The sequence below is a fragment of the Colias croceus genome, chromosome 18 (assembly GCF_905220415.1).
Source record: "Colias croceus chromosome 18, ilColCroc2.1".
In the NCBI taxonomy this organism is placed as follows: Eukaryota; Metazoa; Arthropoda; class Insecta; order Lepidoptera; family Pieridae; genus Colias; species Colias croceus.
The window spans coordinates 7,643,684-7,661,296 of record NC_059554.1 but is presented as its reverse complement, the minus strand read 5'-3'; the positions used below and the strand labels follow the sequence as shown (position 1 = coordinate 7,661,296).

The 17,613-nt window shown below is 36.8% G+C and overlaps 2 protein-coding genes across 5 annotated transcripts in view; one reads left to right on the top strand and one right to left on the bottom strand.

The window, feature by feature from the left end:
- The first annotated feature begins 106 nt into the window (after positions 1-106).
- LOC123699699 (dynein regulatory complex protein 9-like) lies at positions 107-6,137 on the top strand. The gene is made up of 9 exons (XM_045646712.1): positions 107-236; positions 969-1,009; positions 1,313-1,383; positions 1,731-1,899; positions 2,333-2,479; positions 2,696-2,801; positions 3,941-4,135; positions 4,551-4,682; positions 5,913-6,137. Exons 1-9 carry the CDS (start codon positions 138-140, stop codon positions 6,111-6,113), a joined length of 1,161 nt encoding a protein of 386 aa, XP_045502668.1. The 5' UTR covers positions 107-137; the 3' UTR covers positions 6,114-6,137.
- Positions 6,138-8,120: 1,983 nt separating this feature from the next.
- The window catches only part of LOC123699998 (neurogenic locus notch homolog protein 3), a 66,016-nt gene continuing 56,523 nt past the window's right edge, over positions 8,121-17,613 (bottom strand). For 2 of the 4 annotated variants that reach the window (XM_045647077.1, XM_045647079.1), the window contains 13 exons: positions 17,290-17,458; positions 16,791-16,938; positions 16,254-16,457; positions 15,411-15,594; positions 14,401-14,577; positions 13,943-14,005; positions 12,800-12,928; positions 12,293-12,430; positions 11,574-11,840; positions 10,189-10,338; positions 9,375-9,589; positions 8,842-8,979; positions 8,121-8,485 (listed from right to left, as the gene is read on the bottom strand). In XM_045647077.1, coding sequence (XP_045503033.1) covers positions 8,246-8,485; positions 8,842-8,979; positions 9,375-9,589; positions 10,189-10,338; positions 11,574-11,840; positions 12,293-12,430; positions 12,800-12,928; positions 13,943-14,005; positions 14,401-14,577; positions 15,411-15,594; positions 16,254-16,457; positions 16,791-16,938; positions 17,290-17,458 — 2,222 coding nt within the window. In that variant the 3' untranslated portion in view covers positions 8,121-8,245. Of the gene's footprint in view, positions 8,486-8,841; positions 8,980-9,370; positions 9,590-10,188; positions 10,339-11,573; positions 11,841-12,292; positions 12,431-12,799; positions 12,929-13,942; positions 14,006-14,400; positions 14,578-15,410; positions 15,595-16,253; positions 16,458-16,790; positions 16,939-17,289; positions 17,459-17,613 lie in introns of all 4 variants that reach the window. The other 2 variants (XR_006752583.1, XM_045647078.1) reach the window with 2 other exon arrangements.

Genomic DNA, 17,613 nt, shown 5'->3' with positions numbered 1-17,613 from the left:
AATTAATTTGCATGAAACATGTCATATTGACACATTCTTATAACGTGTTGAGTTGAATACATTTTATAGAATTTGTATTTTTTGAGATTTTTATTTATTACTTACTTTTTTTATACAAATGTTTATTATTTTTAAGTATGCTGCAAATTAGTTCAAGCTTAACGATAAACAGTGTGCCGTGGGGCCGGGCTAGTGACCTCAGTATGTCGTCAACAAGCAGTTCTAAAGCCTCTCAGGTCTTATCCATACTAATTTACTAATATTATAAAGCGTTTGTTTGTTTGAACGCGCTAATCGCGGGAACTACTGGTCCGATTTGAAAAATTCTAACTGTGTTAGATAGCCCATTTATCGAGGAAGGCTATAGGCTATTTATCATCACGCTAATACCAACATGAGCGGAGCAATGCGGGTGAAACCGCGGGGAACAGCTAGTATTGAATAAAAGTTAAATACACTATCATAGTATTTTCTAGTGTTTGATTTTACGCGAGTGTTATACATTTAGAAATTAAAGACTAACGGATTTTAAACGCGATTTATTCATTATATTATTCTCCCGACGTTTCGAACACTTTACAGCGAGCGCGCGTGGTCACGGGGAGACTGGTCGGGAAAATAATATACTTAATTAATAAATCGCGTTTAAAATCCGTTAAAAAGTCTTTAATTTCTAAAAGTACACTATCAATTCCGATTATAATCTATACATACATATTACACATAATTGTCCTCAAGTACTCTATGTACATAGAATTGCTTGATTCCGCAATTATTTAAGTTATATCATGGACCCAATATACTCAAGTTTATTGGTCCATGGTTATATAAATAAGTTCTAACTGTCCTAAACTTATATATCTGCTACACAATGACGCAATTACATTAGTAATTTTGATCAAGTAATAAGTACTGATGTATTTATTCCCTAGATGCAAAATTAAATTACATAAATTTGGATTTTACAGGACTCAACAGACCTAAATGTGATATACTTCGACAGACATAGGTATTTTTGAAAAAAACATATAATATGTAAAACGTTATAATAAAAAATCTTTTATGATCACACGCGTAGTGTTAGTAGTTACTCAGACCTGTAACATCAATAAACAATATTGGTACCTATCTACGTGTAACGAATTTTCTCATAGCTTCATCAACTAGACAAAAATAGGTATCTGTATTGACTTTTTGCATAGAATAGAAAAATGCGTATAAGGGTGTATGTAGATGTTGAATATTGGAGAAAAGAAATATAACTTAAGTCTACGCAATTTTTATATCTAACTGAAATGGAACTTTGTTTTAGCCTGCCGTATTTCAAAGCTTGTATGTTTGCTACGATATTAGAAGATGCTATGATGCAAACAAATATTCTTCGTGAGTAATCAAATTCAGTAATTATAGAAAATTGAAACTTGGCTTAGTTGCTACTTAGATGAAGAACAAGTACAACTTTTATTAATTTAATTTTGAGTTTTATAACATAACATTCAAATAAAAACTGCTCAAACACAACCATATTATTTTGAAATTATAACACTCTAAAAACACAAATAATTCGTCTTTATAGGTCTATAATATAATAATTATAACTCAAGAAAATCTGAAAAAGAAAAGACGCATTTTTAGTATTTAATGGAACCGAATAGTTTCCATAAATGCATCTGAATTAATCAGTTTTTTCTATATACAACGGTATACATTCTGTTTGTATTGTATTGTAGAATCATGTAACACAGAGCTTCAGCTTAACAAAATAAAGGGCGCAATGACGCAGCTTCTCGCTGACAAATTTGGTGTCGTTAGAAAAGAAGTTAAAGACGAGCTGGACCTCATTGATCCGAAAAACTTAGGCTGCTTAGAGTATAAGATTGACAAGTTGGAAAACGACAGGTTTATATTTACATACTTACTTTTAGTTTTACTATGGTTTTACCACAATATGTATAACGCTACCTAGTTAGTAGTTACCTATCCTTGTAAGGCGCTAAGGCGAAGGCCCCACCCATTTCCTAAAACATTCAAGTAGGTAATTCAACCACTATTGTTTATACAACATTACATAGAAAATATTTATTTTAGTTTATTATAGGTAACAGAACTTTTAGCAATTTATGCGCTAAAAGTGGGTGTTGAGGTATCCTCAAAGGACCAAATTACCATTGGTTCGCAGCTCCGCCTACGCGCCTCCGTGCGGTTTAGCTGTTAATTTATTCTGAATGTACATTGCAAAAGCCGACCATAATAGCCCAGAGTGTGAATATGACTACTATTTTTAATAACTTACCACTCATATAAAAATACTAATTGTGATACTTAATTCCAGGAACTTTTTATATCAAGTTTTGAAGGAAACATACTTGGATCTATCGAAACATCGCCGATGTCATGCACTCTTTGATCATGTTTGTAAAATTAACAATAAACACGACTATCGTGAGAATTTGATTGAAATTGAAGCCAAAAATAGGATGTAAGTTTCTTAAAATATTTTTAGCTTAGAAAAGCAACAGGCGCTGTTTTTACGTAATTTTGCAATCAATAGGTATTAGGTATACTAATTACATCTCATATGTTAATTTTCTAGAATATAGCTTATAAATAATGTACAATATAGTACGACCACACAAGTGTAAACTTTATTTTAAATATTATATTAACAAATAACACATAAAATATATTATTGAAGAGTCCGTCGTGATTTGAACCGACAACTGCGTCAGCAACGAAACCACTTCAAGTCCGTCACTTACGATAGCAACACAGTCATCGACGAACTCAAAAATAAAGTTGGAGTAAGTAGAAATAGCTTTTTAATAAGTGTATAAATGATCTGATAGAACCTGCATAACATTAACATGAATGTTGATTTTGTATAGGTTGATTATAGTCCTTTCCACCTAAGATGATTTCTGTGACACATCGATTTTTGACACGTGTAGAGATGTCTTTACTGAAATCATATCAATTGATTCCGATAATCGATAATATTTTATATGGAAAGGAAATCGATTTGAATAAAGTACCAAAATTAGTTTTTTCGGCATTTCGCCAACAATTAACTAAGGAAACTTAGCAAACAACAGCAACAAAAAGTCAACAATAACAATAAAGTATCAATATAAAAATGCAACTTGTATACAAGGCTGACGCACTCGTACAGACGAATGACTCGATTGACAAACGATCACAAGATGGGCGCCGATTATATGATTTTCCAACTCTATGATTTTTCAACGATCCATTTCATGTACCCGAATTGCGTAGATATTATATTTTTGTGTTCTTTTATTTTATTTTTCATTATATTAAACTAAACAATACTGTTTTTGATTTATAAGCTTAAGATGTTTCATTTTTAAATTTTTTGTATTAATGCCGCCATAAATTAAAAATATTATGCACTAAAATTATTTTGGGGTTTTAAACATAAAATACCTACGTAATTCGGAACACGATGAAGTGTCACAGGAATCATCATAGCTGAAAAGGACTATAGATAAGGATATTTATTTTGATAAGTTTTTCTTTATTAGTTTTACCATTTTCCACATCATTTATCTACACTAATATTATAAAGAGGAAATATTTGTTTTTTTGATTGTAATGAATAGGCTCATAAACTACTGGACCGATTTTGATGAAATTTGGCACACACAATCTTTAGACCCTGAGAAAGAACATAGGCTACCTTTTATTGAGAAATATGTACCACGGGTGAAGCCGGGGCGGACCGCTGGTAAAATATATTCATACAGTTCCCTTCGCATCTAGCCATCCATCTTTGACTATAAAATCTATAGGTTGAGTCAAGAAAATTTATCTTAACTGCCATCTCAACCGCCGAAATGAATTTCCTGTGAATTTCAATATTTGTAAGTTCTCTACTTGGTTATCACAACATTTTTTCACTTGGATTTTTTTATCCTTTTAGGACGCAGCGTTAAATGTAGAAATCTGCGACCGATACGTCAAAAACTGGCAAAATGCGCGCACCGAGCAGCACACACAGAGGATATGGGATAAAGAAGCTCCTTGCACACAAGTAATCGAATTCTATAAGCAAAAGATCGACCAAGAGCAACGCGTGCACACAGAAGTGGAGCTACTTATTAGTATTCTTATAAACGTAATGAATTTATCTACCTACCGTTTTCTTTTTTCTTCCCTTTTTGTCCGAATCCTCTTTCTAATTCTATACGTTAGTACCTACAATGAAGTTAGTATTCTACGCCATTGTATTGACAATTGCAAACGTTTTTTTTAACCGAATTCAAAAAAGGAGGAGGTTATCAATTCGCCCGGTATGTTTTTTTTTTATTTTTTTTATGTATATACACCGATTACTCCGAGGTTTCTGAACCGATTTACGTGATTCTTTTTTTGTTAGATGCGGGATGGTGTCAAATTGGTCCCATAAAAATTATTCGGATAGGCTCAGTAGTTTTTATTTTATGAGCATTTTTGTCTGTATTCGTAAATGTTGCAAGTGCAAGTTTGAAGTCGGTTGTTTTTAACGCAGTTATCACTTGTTTGTTTTTCAGGAAACGTTGGATAAAGTTGAACACTGGATGGCCAAGTATGAAAAAGATATGGAGGCAATGGATTTAAAGATCCAGCTTAAAAAGAACGAGTGGGAGAATACGGAGGAACGTAGAATTCAGCTCGAGGAAAAGGTTAACTTTTAATAATTTTATTAGACAAGAATACTTTCTAATATTAAGCAGTAGTTAAATTTGATAAGGGTCTGGAACATTGGCGTAGCTAGCCATGGGCTCCAGGTGGGGCAACAATAAAAAGTAATAATATGTTTAATGTTACTAGCAACTGTATGTACCCAAAGTCACATCTAGATCTTTGAACCTCAAATGCCGGCGGCATTTGCGAAGGCATTTGCGAAGGCATTTGCGAAGTCATTTGCGAAGACATTTGCGAAGGCATTTGCGAAGGCATTTGCGAAGTCATTTGCGAAGACATTTGCGAAGGCATTTGCGAAGGCATTTGCGAAGGCATTTGCGAAGGCATTTGCGAAGGCATTTGCGAAGGCATTTGCGAAGACATTTGCGATGGCATTTGCGAAGGAATTTGCGAAGGCATTTGCGCAGGCATTTGCGAAGGCATTTGCGAAGGTATTTTCCAAGGCATTTGCGCAGGCATTTGCGAAGGCATTTGCGAAGGCATTTGCGCAGGCATTTGCGAAGGCATTTGCGAAGGCATTTTCGAAGGCATTTGCGAAGGCATTTGCGAAGGCATTTGCGAAGGCCTCAACTATTTTCTTTTTTCGTGTGTTATTCGAATTATAACACACGAAAAAAGAAAATAGTTGAGGCCTTATTCGTTATTCGAATTATTCTTATTCAAAGCACCTACTTAATTGTTCACCTACCACACCACGAAATAGATCCAAAAATGTGTCATTCAAAAATATGTTATCTTCAGCCATTTGGTCGCTGGACGTATGACAATTTTTTAGTCAGTCAATTTAGAGGTAAATAATACTAATTTAAAAGGTCGCATTTTCTATGTTGACTGTCGACTTTCGAGAATCGAGTGTGAATTTTCTTACTGATATTATGCTTAGTAGTTAGTACCTAGATATATCAATTTTTAGATTTGGTTAGGTACCTTCCAGGTCAAAGCCAGGGTGAGGCAATCGCCCCACCCTGCCCCACCGTGGCTACGCCCATGGTCTGGAAAATATACAGAAATTATGGCTTTGAAAATGACACGTAGGAATATTTAGTTAAGTTTATATTTAATTTTCTATATAGTAATTATTTTTGTCGATCCAGATCACAATCGCAATTTCATACCACGTTTGATCTCAATTAATTCAACAGCAATTTATACCAATTTTGGGATTATTCATAATATAATTACGGCTAAAATCTTTCGTCTTTTACCAGCTCAAGAAACACGGCGAAGAAATAACAGACTGGGTGAGCTTCAAGGACAAGCGCGAAGCAGACCGCTTGTACCGGGAGAACATGAACAAGTCGGCGTGCATGATACAGGCCTGGTGGCGCGGCCTGCTCGTGCGGCTCGAGCTGGGCCCCTACAAACCGGTCAAGAAGCGACCCACGCAAGATAAGAAGAAGAAGAAATAATTTGATATTTGCTTCCAAGGTCGATTGTTAAAACGTTTGATAATTGTATAATTATTGTTTTATAATTTTGTATGTTTCTTATATTTTTGTTACTTTATATTTTAATTATTTGTACACGCATTATTTATGTTATTTTTCTTTTAGAATACAATATGATTTGAACTACATATATATTGGTTTTATTTTTTAAAACAAAGAAATTATATTATATATATTATATTATATATTGCATTATCAAAACAATAAGTGTCAGCAAATTTAAATTTAAACAGCGTAATTAATAATAATTGACTGAATGATGTACAGACAGTACATTTTTTGGAACTATTTTATAATTTTAGTAAGAGATTGGTAAGGGAGTATAAATAAACCATCATTTCTTTTATTAATCTATTTAATAATAAAACATAATACATAACATTACTCCTCAATAAATTCATAATACACATACATTTATTGGTAGGTACATAATAAATGTGAAACTTAAAACAATACAGTAGAAAATAAAATAATAACGGTCCCTAGAACACCTATACTTATAGTTCGAGTGCAGTGAAGATCAAAAGTACATAAATTATTTACATTAAAAAAGGTGTAACAATTATAGTAAATATATTTTCACGAATAATATTGCTTGTGTGAATAAGGAAAATACGAAGGTTAAACGAATAGACTAGATTAGCTCCCCGGCGAGGCTCGCTCCTATTACCTAAGTACTTAAATCATATTAATTTCCTTAAGAGCGAGTCTAGACGATAGTAGCTAAAGGTACGTACAGACGTTCGTCAAGGCTCATGACGCACGTCCATGCGCTAAGCGTTCTAACAGACGAACGGCAAGTTGCGAACGGCAGAGGCTACTACAGCCGTCGCCACAGTCATGTCGACGGCAGTCGGCGGCAGCAGTCAATATGTCGACGGCTGCCGTCAATACGCAAAAACGGATGACGACAAACGTCAAACGCTTGCAGTTTGCCGTCAACGCATTGCAAGCGTAGCCACGCAATTTGCCGTCAACGCATTGCAAGCGTCGCCACGCAGTTTGCGGTCAACGCACTGCAAGCGTCGCCACCTGTCGGCAGCCGTCGACGTTTGGACTGCTGCCGCCGACACGTCGACGTCTGCCGTCGACATGTGGCGTCGGCTGAAGTAGCTTCTGCCGTTCGTCTGTTAGAACTCTAACTTCAAAAGATCTTACAGACTACTTACAGCTAACATACCAACAGACATTCTCATTTTAAATAGCTTCATTTGCAGCCTTTACATAGTTTCATTAATTATTTCCTTTCTGGAAGATTTATAATCTTAAATTCGAATGGAAGATCGTAACTAGCTTTTTACCTAAACGGCGATGGCCAATGATTAAGTTACTTTGACGTCATAATTGATACTGAAACGTGATATCTAGATAACTAAAAATGTACTTAAAACGGCATAGACAATTTAAATAACACTTATAAAGTGTTGAATTTACATAATTTTATTACAATAATGAACATCAACGTTGTTTGACTTTAGCCAATTGGACCCCTAATCGTAATAATGTACACTAATCGAATATTCATGATCAAAATTGCACGAAAGAGAAAGTATTATATTTATTTATTTATTTAACACTTTATTGTGCAATAAACCAGATACATAAAATAACAATTTACAATAAACAAAAGCACAAAGGTATTATAGATTTATTAAATGTCAAATGTCAGAATAAAAGTTAAATAGCGGCACTGGGCCTGACGTGATCACAAAGTAAATGATAAATACATAATATAAAAATGAATCCCTATTTCCCTTGGTCACGGCATCACGCGTGAACGGGTGGACCGATTTCGATAATTATTTTTCCATAATATTTATGAAGTACGAGCATTGTTCTTTTGGAGAGAAAACGTAAACATATACCACGGGCGAAGCCGGGGCGGACCGCTAGTGATAAAAAAATACGTGTGGCACTCGGGGACTGCCGCGGCCGCGGTAAAGCTATTGCATGCTATGCTTTCAAGCCACACCTCCACCCGTCGGAGTGGAGAGCGTGAGGTTTTTTCGTTACGGAATTTCTCGATTCGGTCCCCGCGCTCAAGGCCCGCGATAGAAGTTATGAAGTTATGCAATTAATTAATAAAGGTGTGTCTACACTCTCGACTGGTCGTCGTTTGTTTGAGCGTGTAAGACTCGCGCTAGTTCCGCTTTTTCATCCGCAGAGAGGACATACACTGGAGGAGCGGCTGGGAGGAAACGTTCCGCTTTGTGCGGCTCTCTCTGTAATCTCGCTCGGTATAACATTACAAGGACGCAGAGCACGCTGATGATGAAGGCGGATGTTGCTGCTAGGACAATTAACGCTGTGTGGTAGGATGTGGCTGCTGATACCTGGACAGAGATAAAAGAAAATTATGATTTAAAGCTTATTCAAGTTGCGATAAGCTATTGATATTGTGGTGTATTACAGAATGGGTCTTAAAATGATTATAGGGAAACAATGACAGAATTCATCATTTGATAGTCAAGTACATAATTCGACACTCAACACATTGTTTATATCCATTAAATCGATATTAATACACGTGGCACATCATGAAAAGGTTGTTTCATTTAATATGAACTACATTATATTCTGGTCTTATCAAAATTGGAAAACTCCGTAACACGTCTTAAATAGCGTAACACCCATATAGCCGTCCATATTTACACCACAAGTATCGTAACATAATTTAAAAGCAACATACCGTAGATTCGCTAACAATCTCCCTGTGCATAGCGGGCGTGGGCGGAGCTGCAACGAGTCTGTATTCACTGCGGATGACGTCAGCACCCAGCACACCGTCCCCTGTCTTGTCTACGCCTTCTAATTTCTCCTTTTTAACCTGTAATTGATGAAAAATATATAAATATTAAAGTTATTTGAGGGATACAATGTTTTTTGTTCCTACCTGTTTAGTATAATAATAGCAAGTTATTTAAATGTTATTTCATGTTTCGTAAAATCCAATGAACCAAACTCTACTGAATTTTATTTTGCTTCCACCTGTTTATGTAGGAACAAGTATTTTTTCGTATATTATAATATTCCAGGCTTTACGCAATAAATTCTGAAGGCATGATAGCCAAAATATGAATAATAATTAATTATTGTTTTTTTGGGCAATAGCACATTTGATAAATTAGGTTAATAAACGTGTACTAATAAATTTAGTTAATACTTTTTCTTCATACCGACCACCAGATGACCATAATACACAAAATTATAAACCCCATTTACCATAGACTCCACATGATACACGAGGTCCGCAGCTCTAGCGCCGCTCAACAACGCCCGCAACTTGACAACATTTCGCTCCTTCGCCACAGACACTGCAACTCTTGCCCCGAGCTCCGCGAGTCGCGACGCAAGTGTAGAGCGCGCTTTATCGCCCGTGGTAGAGTCGGCTCCGATGATTTCTAGTTCTAGTTGCGCGGATTCGATTTGGGTTATTTCTGTGGGGATAAAAATACGTGTGTTTAATAATAATTTAAATTATTGAATTTTATTTTACATATTTTTTTATTAGTAAAATATTCAATTCCTCATTTTTATATGGATAATTAATTACAGTAATTTGTCTTTAACATTATCTATATAAATGGAAAAAATGTTACACTAAATTTTTTTCCAAACCCGGTGAAGAAGTTTCACTTCAAAAATGTGTGCGTGTACTAGTGTAGGTACACACGTAAGAAGTGAAACTTATTTTTCAAAAAATAATTTATTATATGCAACTTTACAGAAATACGTCGAATCACGCGTGGTAGGGATAAGAAAAAGATGGCGCGTAACGAAAAAATGTTACACTAAATTTTTTTCCAACCCCGATAAAGAAGTTTCACTTCAATAGTCTTCTAACAGGTTATTCTAAAATATAGTCTCTATAAAAAATTACATTTAGTTATAGCAATTTTGATAAAATCATTATCACTTTAGCAGCATTGCCACCGCTTATCTCTTTTGGTAAAAAGTTAGCAATATAAGTAAAGATTATTATAAACATTATTCAGAAATTAATACAAACAGTATAAACTATAACACGTGCACTCACCGCAAGGGTCGGGCAGCGGTGCGTCGGGCACATTCCCCGCGTGCGCGCGCCTCTGCCCCGCCGCGTCCACGCACCAGCAGCGGCCGCGCGCGCACTGCCGCGGGGCGAACGCGCCGTCCGACTGGCAGCGCGGACTCCACCCCTCTATGGCTGGTGAGAAAAAAAGTTAAGGGATTGGCGAGAAGTTTGAATTTGACACTGTCAATGGCTGGTGAGAAAAAAAGTTATAGAATTGGCGAAAAGTTTGAATTTGACACTGTCGATGGTTGGTGAGAAAAATAAACCGGCCAAGTGCGAGTCGGGCTCGCGCACAAAGGGTTCCGTAGCAGCAAATATAATAAACTTATTATGTCAATTTATACACCTGGTAAAATTACAGTTAAATCAACCTATCTCAAAAACTATAAGAGATACTTTGATCAAACCAAAAATCGTTGAAAGAGTTAATTAGCATGCATCACCTCTATTTTTTTTAGAATTTTATACCCCGTAGTTATAAAAATAGAGGGGGGGGGACATACTTTTTACGACTTTGAGAGCTGATATCTCAAAAACCGTTCACTTTAAGAAAAATGTTTTTTAGAAAACTTTATATCATTTTAAAAGACCTTTCCATTGATACCCCACACGGGTATGTACATCGAAAAAAAAAATTTCATCCCTCAGTTACATGTATGGGGGGCCCCACCCCCAATTCTTTTTTTTACTATTTAGTGTCATATTTTTGTAGCGGTTCATACAACACATATTCCCATCAAATTTCATCACTGTAGTACTTATAGTTTCCGAGTAAATCGGCTGTGACAGACGGACAGACGGACAGACGGACAGACGGACATGACGAAACTATAAGGGTTCCGTTTTTGCCATTTTGGCTACGGAACCCTAAAAACAGACGGGTTGCACTCCGGTAGTGCCGGCAGAAGTGAAAACGCGCGTATTAGAGAAGGGATAGCTGTCTACTCTCCATCCGTCTTACGCTTTTTCGATCAGGTCACGTGTCCTGACGCGAGTTTAAGATTTTATACCCATTACAGAAAAAGTGCTCAATGCCGCTAAAGAAGTTTTCACTTCAAAAAATTATAGAATTGGCGGGAAGTTTGAATTTGATAGTATCAAATTGACAGTTTTCTTTTTTTTGTGTCAGAATTTTTTATTCATCTTACTGGCTGTTGCTATGATAGAAGAAAAAAGTTTACTTGACAGTCGTTTTAGTTGTATTTCGCTCAAAAATTATATACATACAAAAATTACAAAAATAACGACAGTTTGAGCCCAAAAAAAATCTCCCCAAAAAATTTAATGAGCTAATAACAGATCTAACTTTGACAATATGTAACTCTTTTCCCCACGTAGTAGCTACAACAATCTCCAGTTCAACTCACCATTCTCATTCTCCTCTTGCATCATCTGGCATTTCGTCTTAAACGCGACCTTTTCCTTGTGCACTATAATCGGCAGTTCCTTCCTCCTGGTGACCTCAACCTTCGGCTCCACAACCTCAGCGAGAACTGAAGTATCTTCCTTGGAACCTTCTGTTGAAGCTCCATCATTGTGCTGTTCCAATAGTTCAAGACTGTCAAACTCTTCAATGTCATCGTCGAATTCGTCCACTCTATATGCTGTCATTTGTCGAATTAATTCTTCTAGAACTGCAAATAGAGAGTTTATGGTTTAGTTCACCAATACAAAAATGCAGTAACTTAGATGGATTTTTTTAAAGTTGTTCTGGATGTATGCTGGTTTGTGTTCAAGTATGCGAGTTTGTGATCATGTATCGTTTTTACGTTAATGTATGCGAGTGTACGTTCTTGTATGCGAGTTCACGTTTATATTATGCGTGTGACGGTGTGTGTTCATGTTTGCGTATTTACGTTCATGTGTGCGAGTTTGCATCTGTATTACCCTTCAAATGTGCGTGTTTACATTAATTTCTGTGTGTTAACATACTTGTCCCTATTTGCGTGTATAAGTGCTTGCGACTTGCGTACATGTATGCATTTGTTTGAGTGTATCTGTAACATACACAATCGTATGTTTGTGTGAGTGCGTGTGTGTTTGTGTATATCTGTCTATGCGTGTGTGTATCTGTGTGTGTACATACCCTCATCAGCTCTAGCTCTTTCATCAAGCGGGTCAGCTGCCCACTTGCGCGCCTGCCGGAAGTTGCAGTTGGGTCTCGCGCCGCGCACCAGCGAGCCCTTTTGTGGGGAACCGCGGGCGTTCACACACCAGCATACGTCTGGTAAATAAATGATGATGTGTCGTACAAAATCGAGACAAATTAGAATTAACGTTATATAAAAATTATTTTTAATAAGAAGGCATTAATTTTTATGCATAATTGCACTTAAAATTATAGTATAGTTATATATAAAGTAGCGTTCAAAAAATTGATAAGATTTTTTTTTTCACCACACCGCAAACTTTATTAAAATAAATAAAATTTAAAAAAATAAATCAATAGAAGACTCGAGCTCAAAACTCCCATATAGTTCAATTATGAGCTATCAAATGGGAAAAGCAGTGGAAATTAATTGTCATAAACATCAAATACACAGAAACAGAATAAACACAAAGGAAAATACATCATTATTATTCAGAAACTTACCTATATGCGACATACACTGCACCGGTTCCCAGCCGCCTACAGCATCACACTTGGGTATAAAAGTGCCTTTTCCATACTTCTGGGCGGCTCCTTCGTTCTTCTCTCGCAGTCTCTCACACGGACTTAGTACTAATGGAACAATGGTTTATTAAAATATTGTTCTTTATAATATGTCTTACGGATAAATGACGATGGAATACGATGGTCTTTGAGACGGACGGGTTTGAGATGTCTGGTTTTTGTAGGACAAAGTTACAGGTGAGATAAATGGATAATTGAACAAACAAAGATACAGTGGCCTTGGTAAAAGTAAAACTATTTTGTTTTTTAAATATTTCATAAAAAATGTTTGCGTGTACTAGTGTACACACGTAAGAAGTGAAACTTCTTTATGACCTTATTTAAAAAAAAATACTATATGCAACTTTACAGAAATACGTCGAATCTGGCGTGGTAGGGATAAGAAAAAGATGGCGCGTAACGGAAAAATGTCACGCGTAACGAAAAAATGTTACACTAAATTTTTTTCCAACCCCGATAAAGAAGTTTCACTTCAAAAAAGCAATCACAAATGGCAAATTTTCTAAAGAGCTCATTCTTTTTATCTCTCCATTAAGTTTGTCGTTCTATTTACCAGACACCCTGGATAATAATATGGTCATATGGTGAATATCAGCTGATATTAGAGAGTGTAAAAGCAATATGAAGTGCTGAACCGTATGAGATGTATTTTCTAGGATGAATATTGTACCCAAAATATTGTTAAACACTGCTGAATACAGCAGAGAGCAGAGAGCAGTGGTGGCTCAGTGGTGAGACCTCGGACTTCGAATCGATAAGTCCGTGGTTCGAGACCAGGCGAGCGCGCAGGAAATAAATTGATTTTTCAATTTATCTGCGCATGTTGTAACATCACCACTGCTCGAACGGTGAAGGAAAACATCGTGAGGAAACCGACATGTCGAAGAATTAAAAAGTTCGACGACATGTGTCATCCGCCAACACGCACTTGGCCAGCGTGGTGGATTATGGCCTGTACCCTCATAGGAGGCCCGTGTCCCAGCAGTGGGAACGTATATGGGCTGATGATGATGATGATGAACTGCTGAATACAATGTATGAAATTAATAAAAATGACCATGCCTTCTGGTTCAGTCAACATGGGTCCAATCTTCTTTTGGGTCAATTTTGCTGTATCCCCTTCCACTGTTATAAAGCATTGAATTAGATAGAAAAGTGATAAAAGGTAGATTATAAGAAGATATAATAAAAGTTTGAGGCATTTTAAAATAAAAAGCTTTTTTATCTTATCTATAGTAGACAGATTGAAGGAATAAAAATAATAAGCCTGTGAAAATATATTTTCCTTTCCTCAAAATGGAATAAGATAAGGTCAAAATGGTATTAAAAAGAATATATTAAAGTTTATAATATAGATATATGATACAGACAGAGTAAAAAGTAGTATATTTACATAGATTGTACAGCTGAAATAGAAAATAAAAATATTGCAATATCTCGTAATTTATTAGCACTAAGTTACCACTAAGGATACCTATTTCAGCCGATATTTTTTTACATTTTTTATATTTTTAACTCACCAGGACACACAGCATTACATTCTTCTTTCGTTCGGAAATTGTTGTGGTTGCCAGAACAACCGTTATACTTGAATCTCTCGCAGCGATTGCGTTCTGGGTTAAAGAACCATCTCGTTGCGTTCAGACCTTTAGCGTCTGAACAGTCGCCTTCGTCCTTGTTCTCGAAACATACAGTACCTGTAGATTAATGCAATTTGTATAGATTGATGTGTTGTTTTTCTGGGTATAAAATGTGAAAGACTGTCAGTTTAAGTAAATTGACAAATTGTACTACGAGCAAGATGACATTAGTGTTGAACTGCACAACGAGCAAGCTGACACTAGTGTCGAACTGCAATACGCGCAAGACGACACTAGTGTCGAACTGCACTACGAGCAAGATGACATTAGTGTCAAACTGCACTACGAGCAAGATGACATTAGTGTTGAACTGCACAACGAACAAGCTGACACTAGTGTCGAACTGCAATACGCGCAAGACGACACTAGTGTCGAACTGCACTACGAGCAAGATGACATTAGTGTCAAACTGCACTACGAGCAAGATGACATTAGTGTCGAACTGCACTACGAGCAAGATGACATTAGTGTCGAACTGCACTACGCGCAAGATGACAATAGTGTTAAACTGCACTACGAGCAAGATGACAATAGTGTTAAACTGCACTACGAGCAAGATGACATTAGTGTCAAACTGCACTACGAGCAAGATGACACTAGTGTCGAACTGCACTACGAGCAAGATGACATTAGTGTCAAACTGCACTACGAGCAAGATGACACTAATGTCGAACTGCACTACGAGCAAGATGACATTAGTGTCAAACTGCACTACGAGCAATATGACACTAGTGTTGAACTGCACTAAGCGAAAGATGGCAATAGTGTCAAACTGCACTACGCGCAAGATGACACTATTGTCGAACTGCACTACGCGCAAGATGTCAGTAGTTTCACTATTAAGTTTGGGGATTATGTGTACGTGGTCTATATACAAATGATATACTCACGTGGCTTAGGACAGCACACAGCTGGGGCGGAGTCGTGAGGGGCGAAGCGGCAGGCGTGTGTAGAGGGGCAGGCGGCGGCGCTCGGCCCGCAGCGCAGCACTGAGCCGTCGGGCGCCGTGAGGGCGGAGCCCCACGGGCACTGGGGGCGCGGGGAGCAGCGCGCGAGCGGGGGACACGTGTCACCCTGGTGAATGTTTATTGATGTTAGATGATAAAAGATAATGTAGATTCAGTGGTTGTGATGATGAGGGGATGTTTTTTTTTAAATAGAATAACGGGTTTAGTGACTAACCACAATTATAAGTATTTGTGAGTTTTTTTTTAACAAAACGGTGATCAATTTAGCGTTAAAAAAACATTAAATGAAGATCCGACAGTATATTGACGGTTTTTAGATAAGTTTTATATAATAGATAATTTTTATGTTTTCGTTAAAAAAATTACAGAAAGTTACAATTAACAAGATTCCTATGAACACAAAAGAAGAACAAAAACAATTATTTTTAAAAACAATATTTTGTGTAAAATTAGTAGGGGCAGGCTGCAGTGCGTGATGGGGCACTCGAGTGGGTAGAATTGCACAGGTGGGGCAGACACTAGGACAGGTCGCGTCAAGTAAAAAGAACGCTGACGGATGGCTGCGCGTTGGCGATTTATCGGTCTATTTGGTGTTATGAGGTGGTATAAAAATAACAAATAGGTAATTGCGAAGCCACGATTCGCGAGTCTAGTTCAAAAATAAAATAATCGGCACATAGCTTTCGTGCAAAACTCGATTCATGTGCAAACACACCCCATCACTTTCATCCAGCGTTCTTTTTACGTGACGTGTACTGTACGTACCTCGCACTCGACGGGCAGCAGCTCGCACGTCTCGTCCGCGCGGCACTTGGTCTCCGCGCACGGGTCTCTGCACGCACAGGTGGGGCAGCCTGTGCTGTCTAGTTCCCGTCCGTGCGGGCAGGTTGTGTGCGAACAGTGTGTGGTGGGGCACTCGAGTGGGCTGTCGCAAGGGGGAGTTGAGTTGGTTGATCTGGTGCCGGGGATCTGTGGGTGAAATTTTAGTAAATAACACGTAACATTTACATAGAAACACCCTCCAAATTTTCGATACACAGTACACATATAAACACTTACTATGAAAATATATAAAATAGGTATGTGCAGATATTTTGAAAAATATATAGACACTATTTAAGTTAAAGTTTAACAAAGACAATTAAAATTGGCAACATCTTCTAGTATCAAAAATTAGCAGTAAGAGACGTTTTATTATTGTAAGTATGTAAAGATGTTTATTTTTTTCATATATCTTATATAATTACAAGAAAAAACGCTTATTAAAAATTAAAATATATAAAAAAAAGAACTAATAATTACCTCATTGCCAGACACGTCAACACACCAGCAAGTTTTCTCAGTGCCCTTACACTGCACTCGCTCGTAGGCGCCATCTTCCGTACATTCTGGCACCCAGCTCCAAGCGGGCGGGTTTCCGCTTTCCGCCGCTTTGTGGAGCGCTAGAGCTCTGAAATTAAAGATAAAAAAAAAGATAAAGATAATTTATTTGACTCCACACAGTTGAAGTAACACAATTAACACACAATACAATTAGAATACAGTACAATGACAATATAATTCAAACACAGTACATAAAATTAAAATACAATATGAAGCTAATATAAGATATTTAATTATATAAAAAATTAAACTATTAAGGCTAAAAATTAAAATTGATCCAGATAGATTATATCTATTTTTGTCACTGAAAAGCCATTGCCACATTTATTTATTGACTGCTAAGTAGCTCACTTTTCTTTATTGTTGCATTCGGATTCTATAATTTAAATGTTTGCTTTTTTTTATTTTTTCCACCTACCTCCTCTGCTGACAAGGCGAATGGTGCTTCACATCAGTACACGCAGTACCACATCCAGTCGCACAACACCGCTGTTCCCCAGAACACTCGCTGTCCGAACGACACGCCCACTCGCACGCACCCGTCCAAGGGACTAGGTACGGGCATTGACCAGTTTTGCGGGGCAGACCTTGAATAATTTAACTTGAGTTATCATAGGGCCAAAAGTATTAAATACATCAATATTTATATTTTGGGACTATTTATTTGTCATAATTTTCAACTTTACCATTATCATAAATCTTTAAATGGAAATTTTTAACTATTCAATAATTAAAATGATCA

Excerpts from the sequence above, each read along its gene's own strand:
- LOC123699699 (XM_045646712.1), top strand. The coding sequence starts at position 138 with ATGCTGCAAATTAGTTCAAGCTTAACGATAAACAGTGTGCCGTGGGGC. Across the intron at positions 1,900-2,332 it reads GACAAGTTGGAAAACGACAG|GAACTTTTTATATCAAGTTT; the intron begins GTTTATATTTAC and ends ACTTAATTCCAG. Across the intron at positions 2,802-3,940 it reads AACTCAAAAATAAAGTTGGA|GACGCAGCGTTAAATGTAGA; the intron begins GTAAGTAGAAAT and ends TTATCCTTTTAG.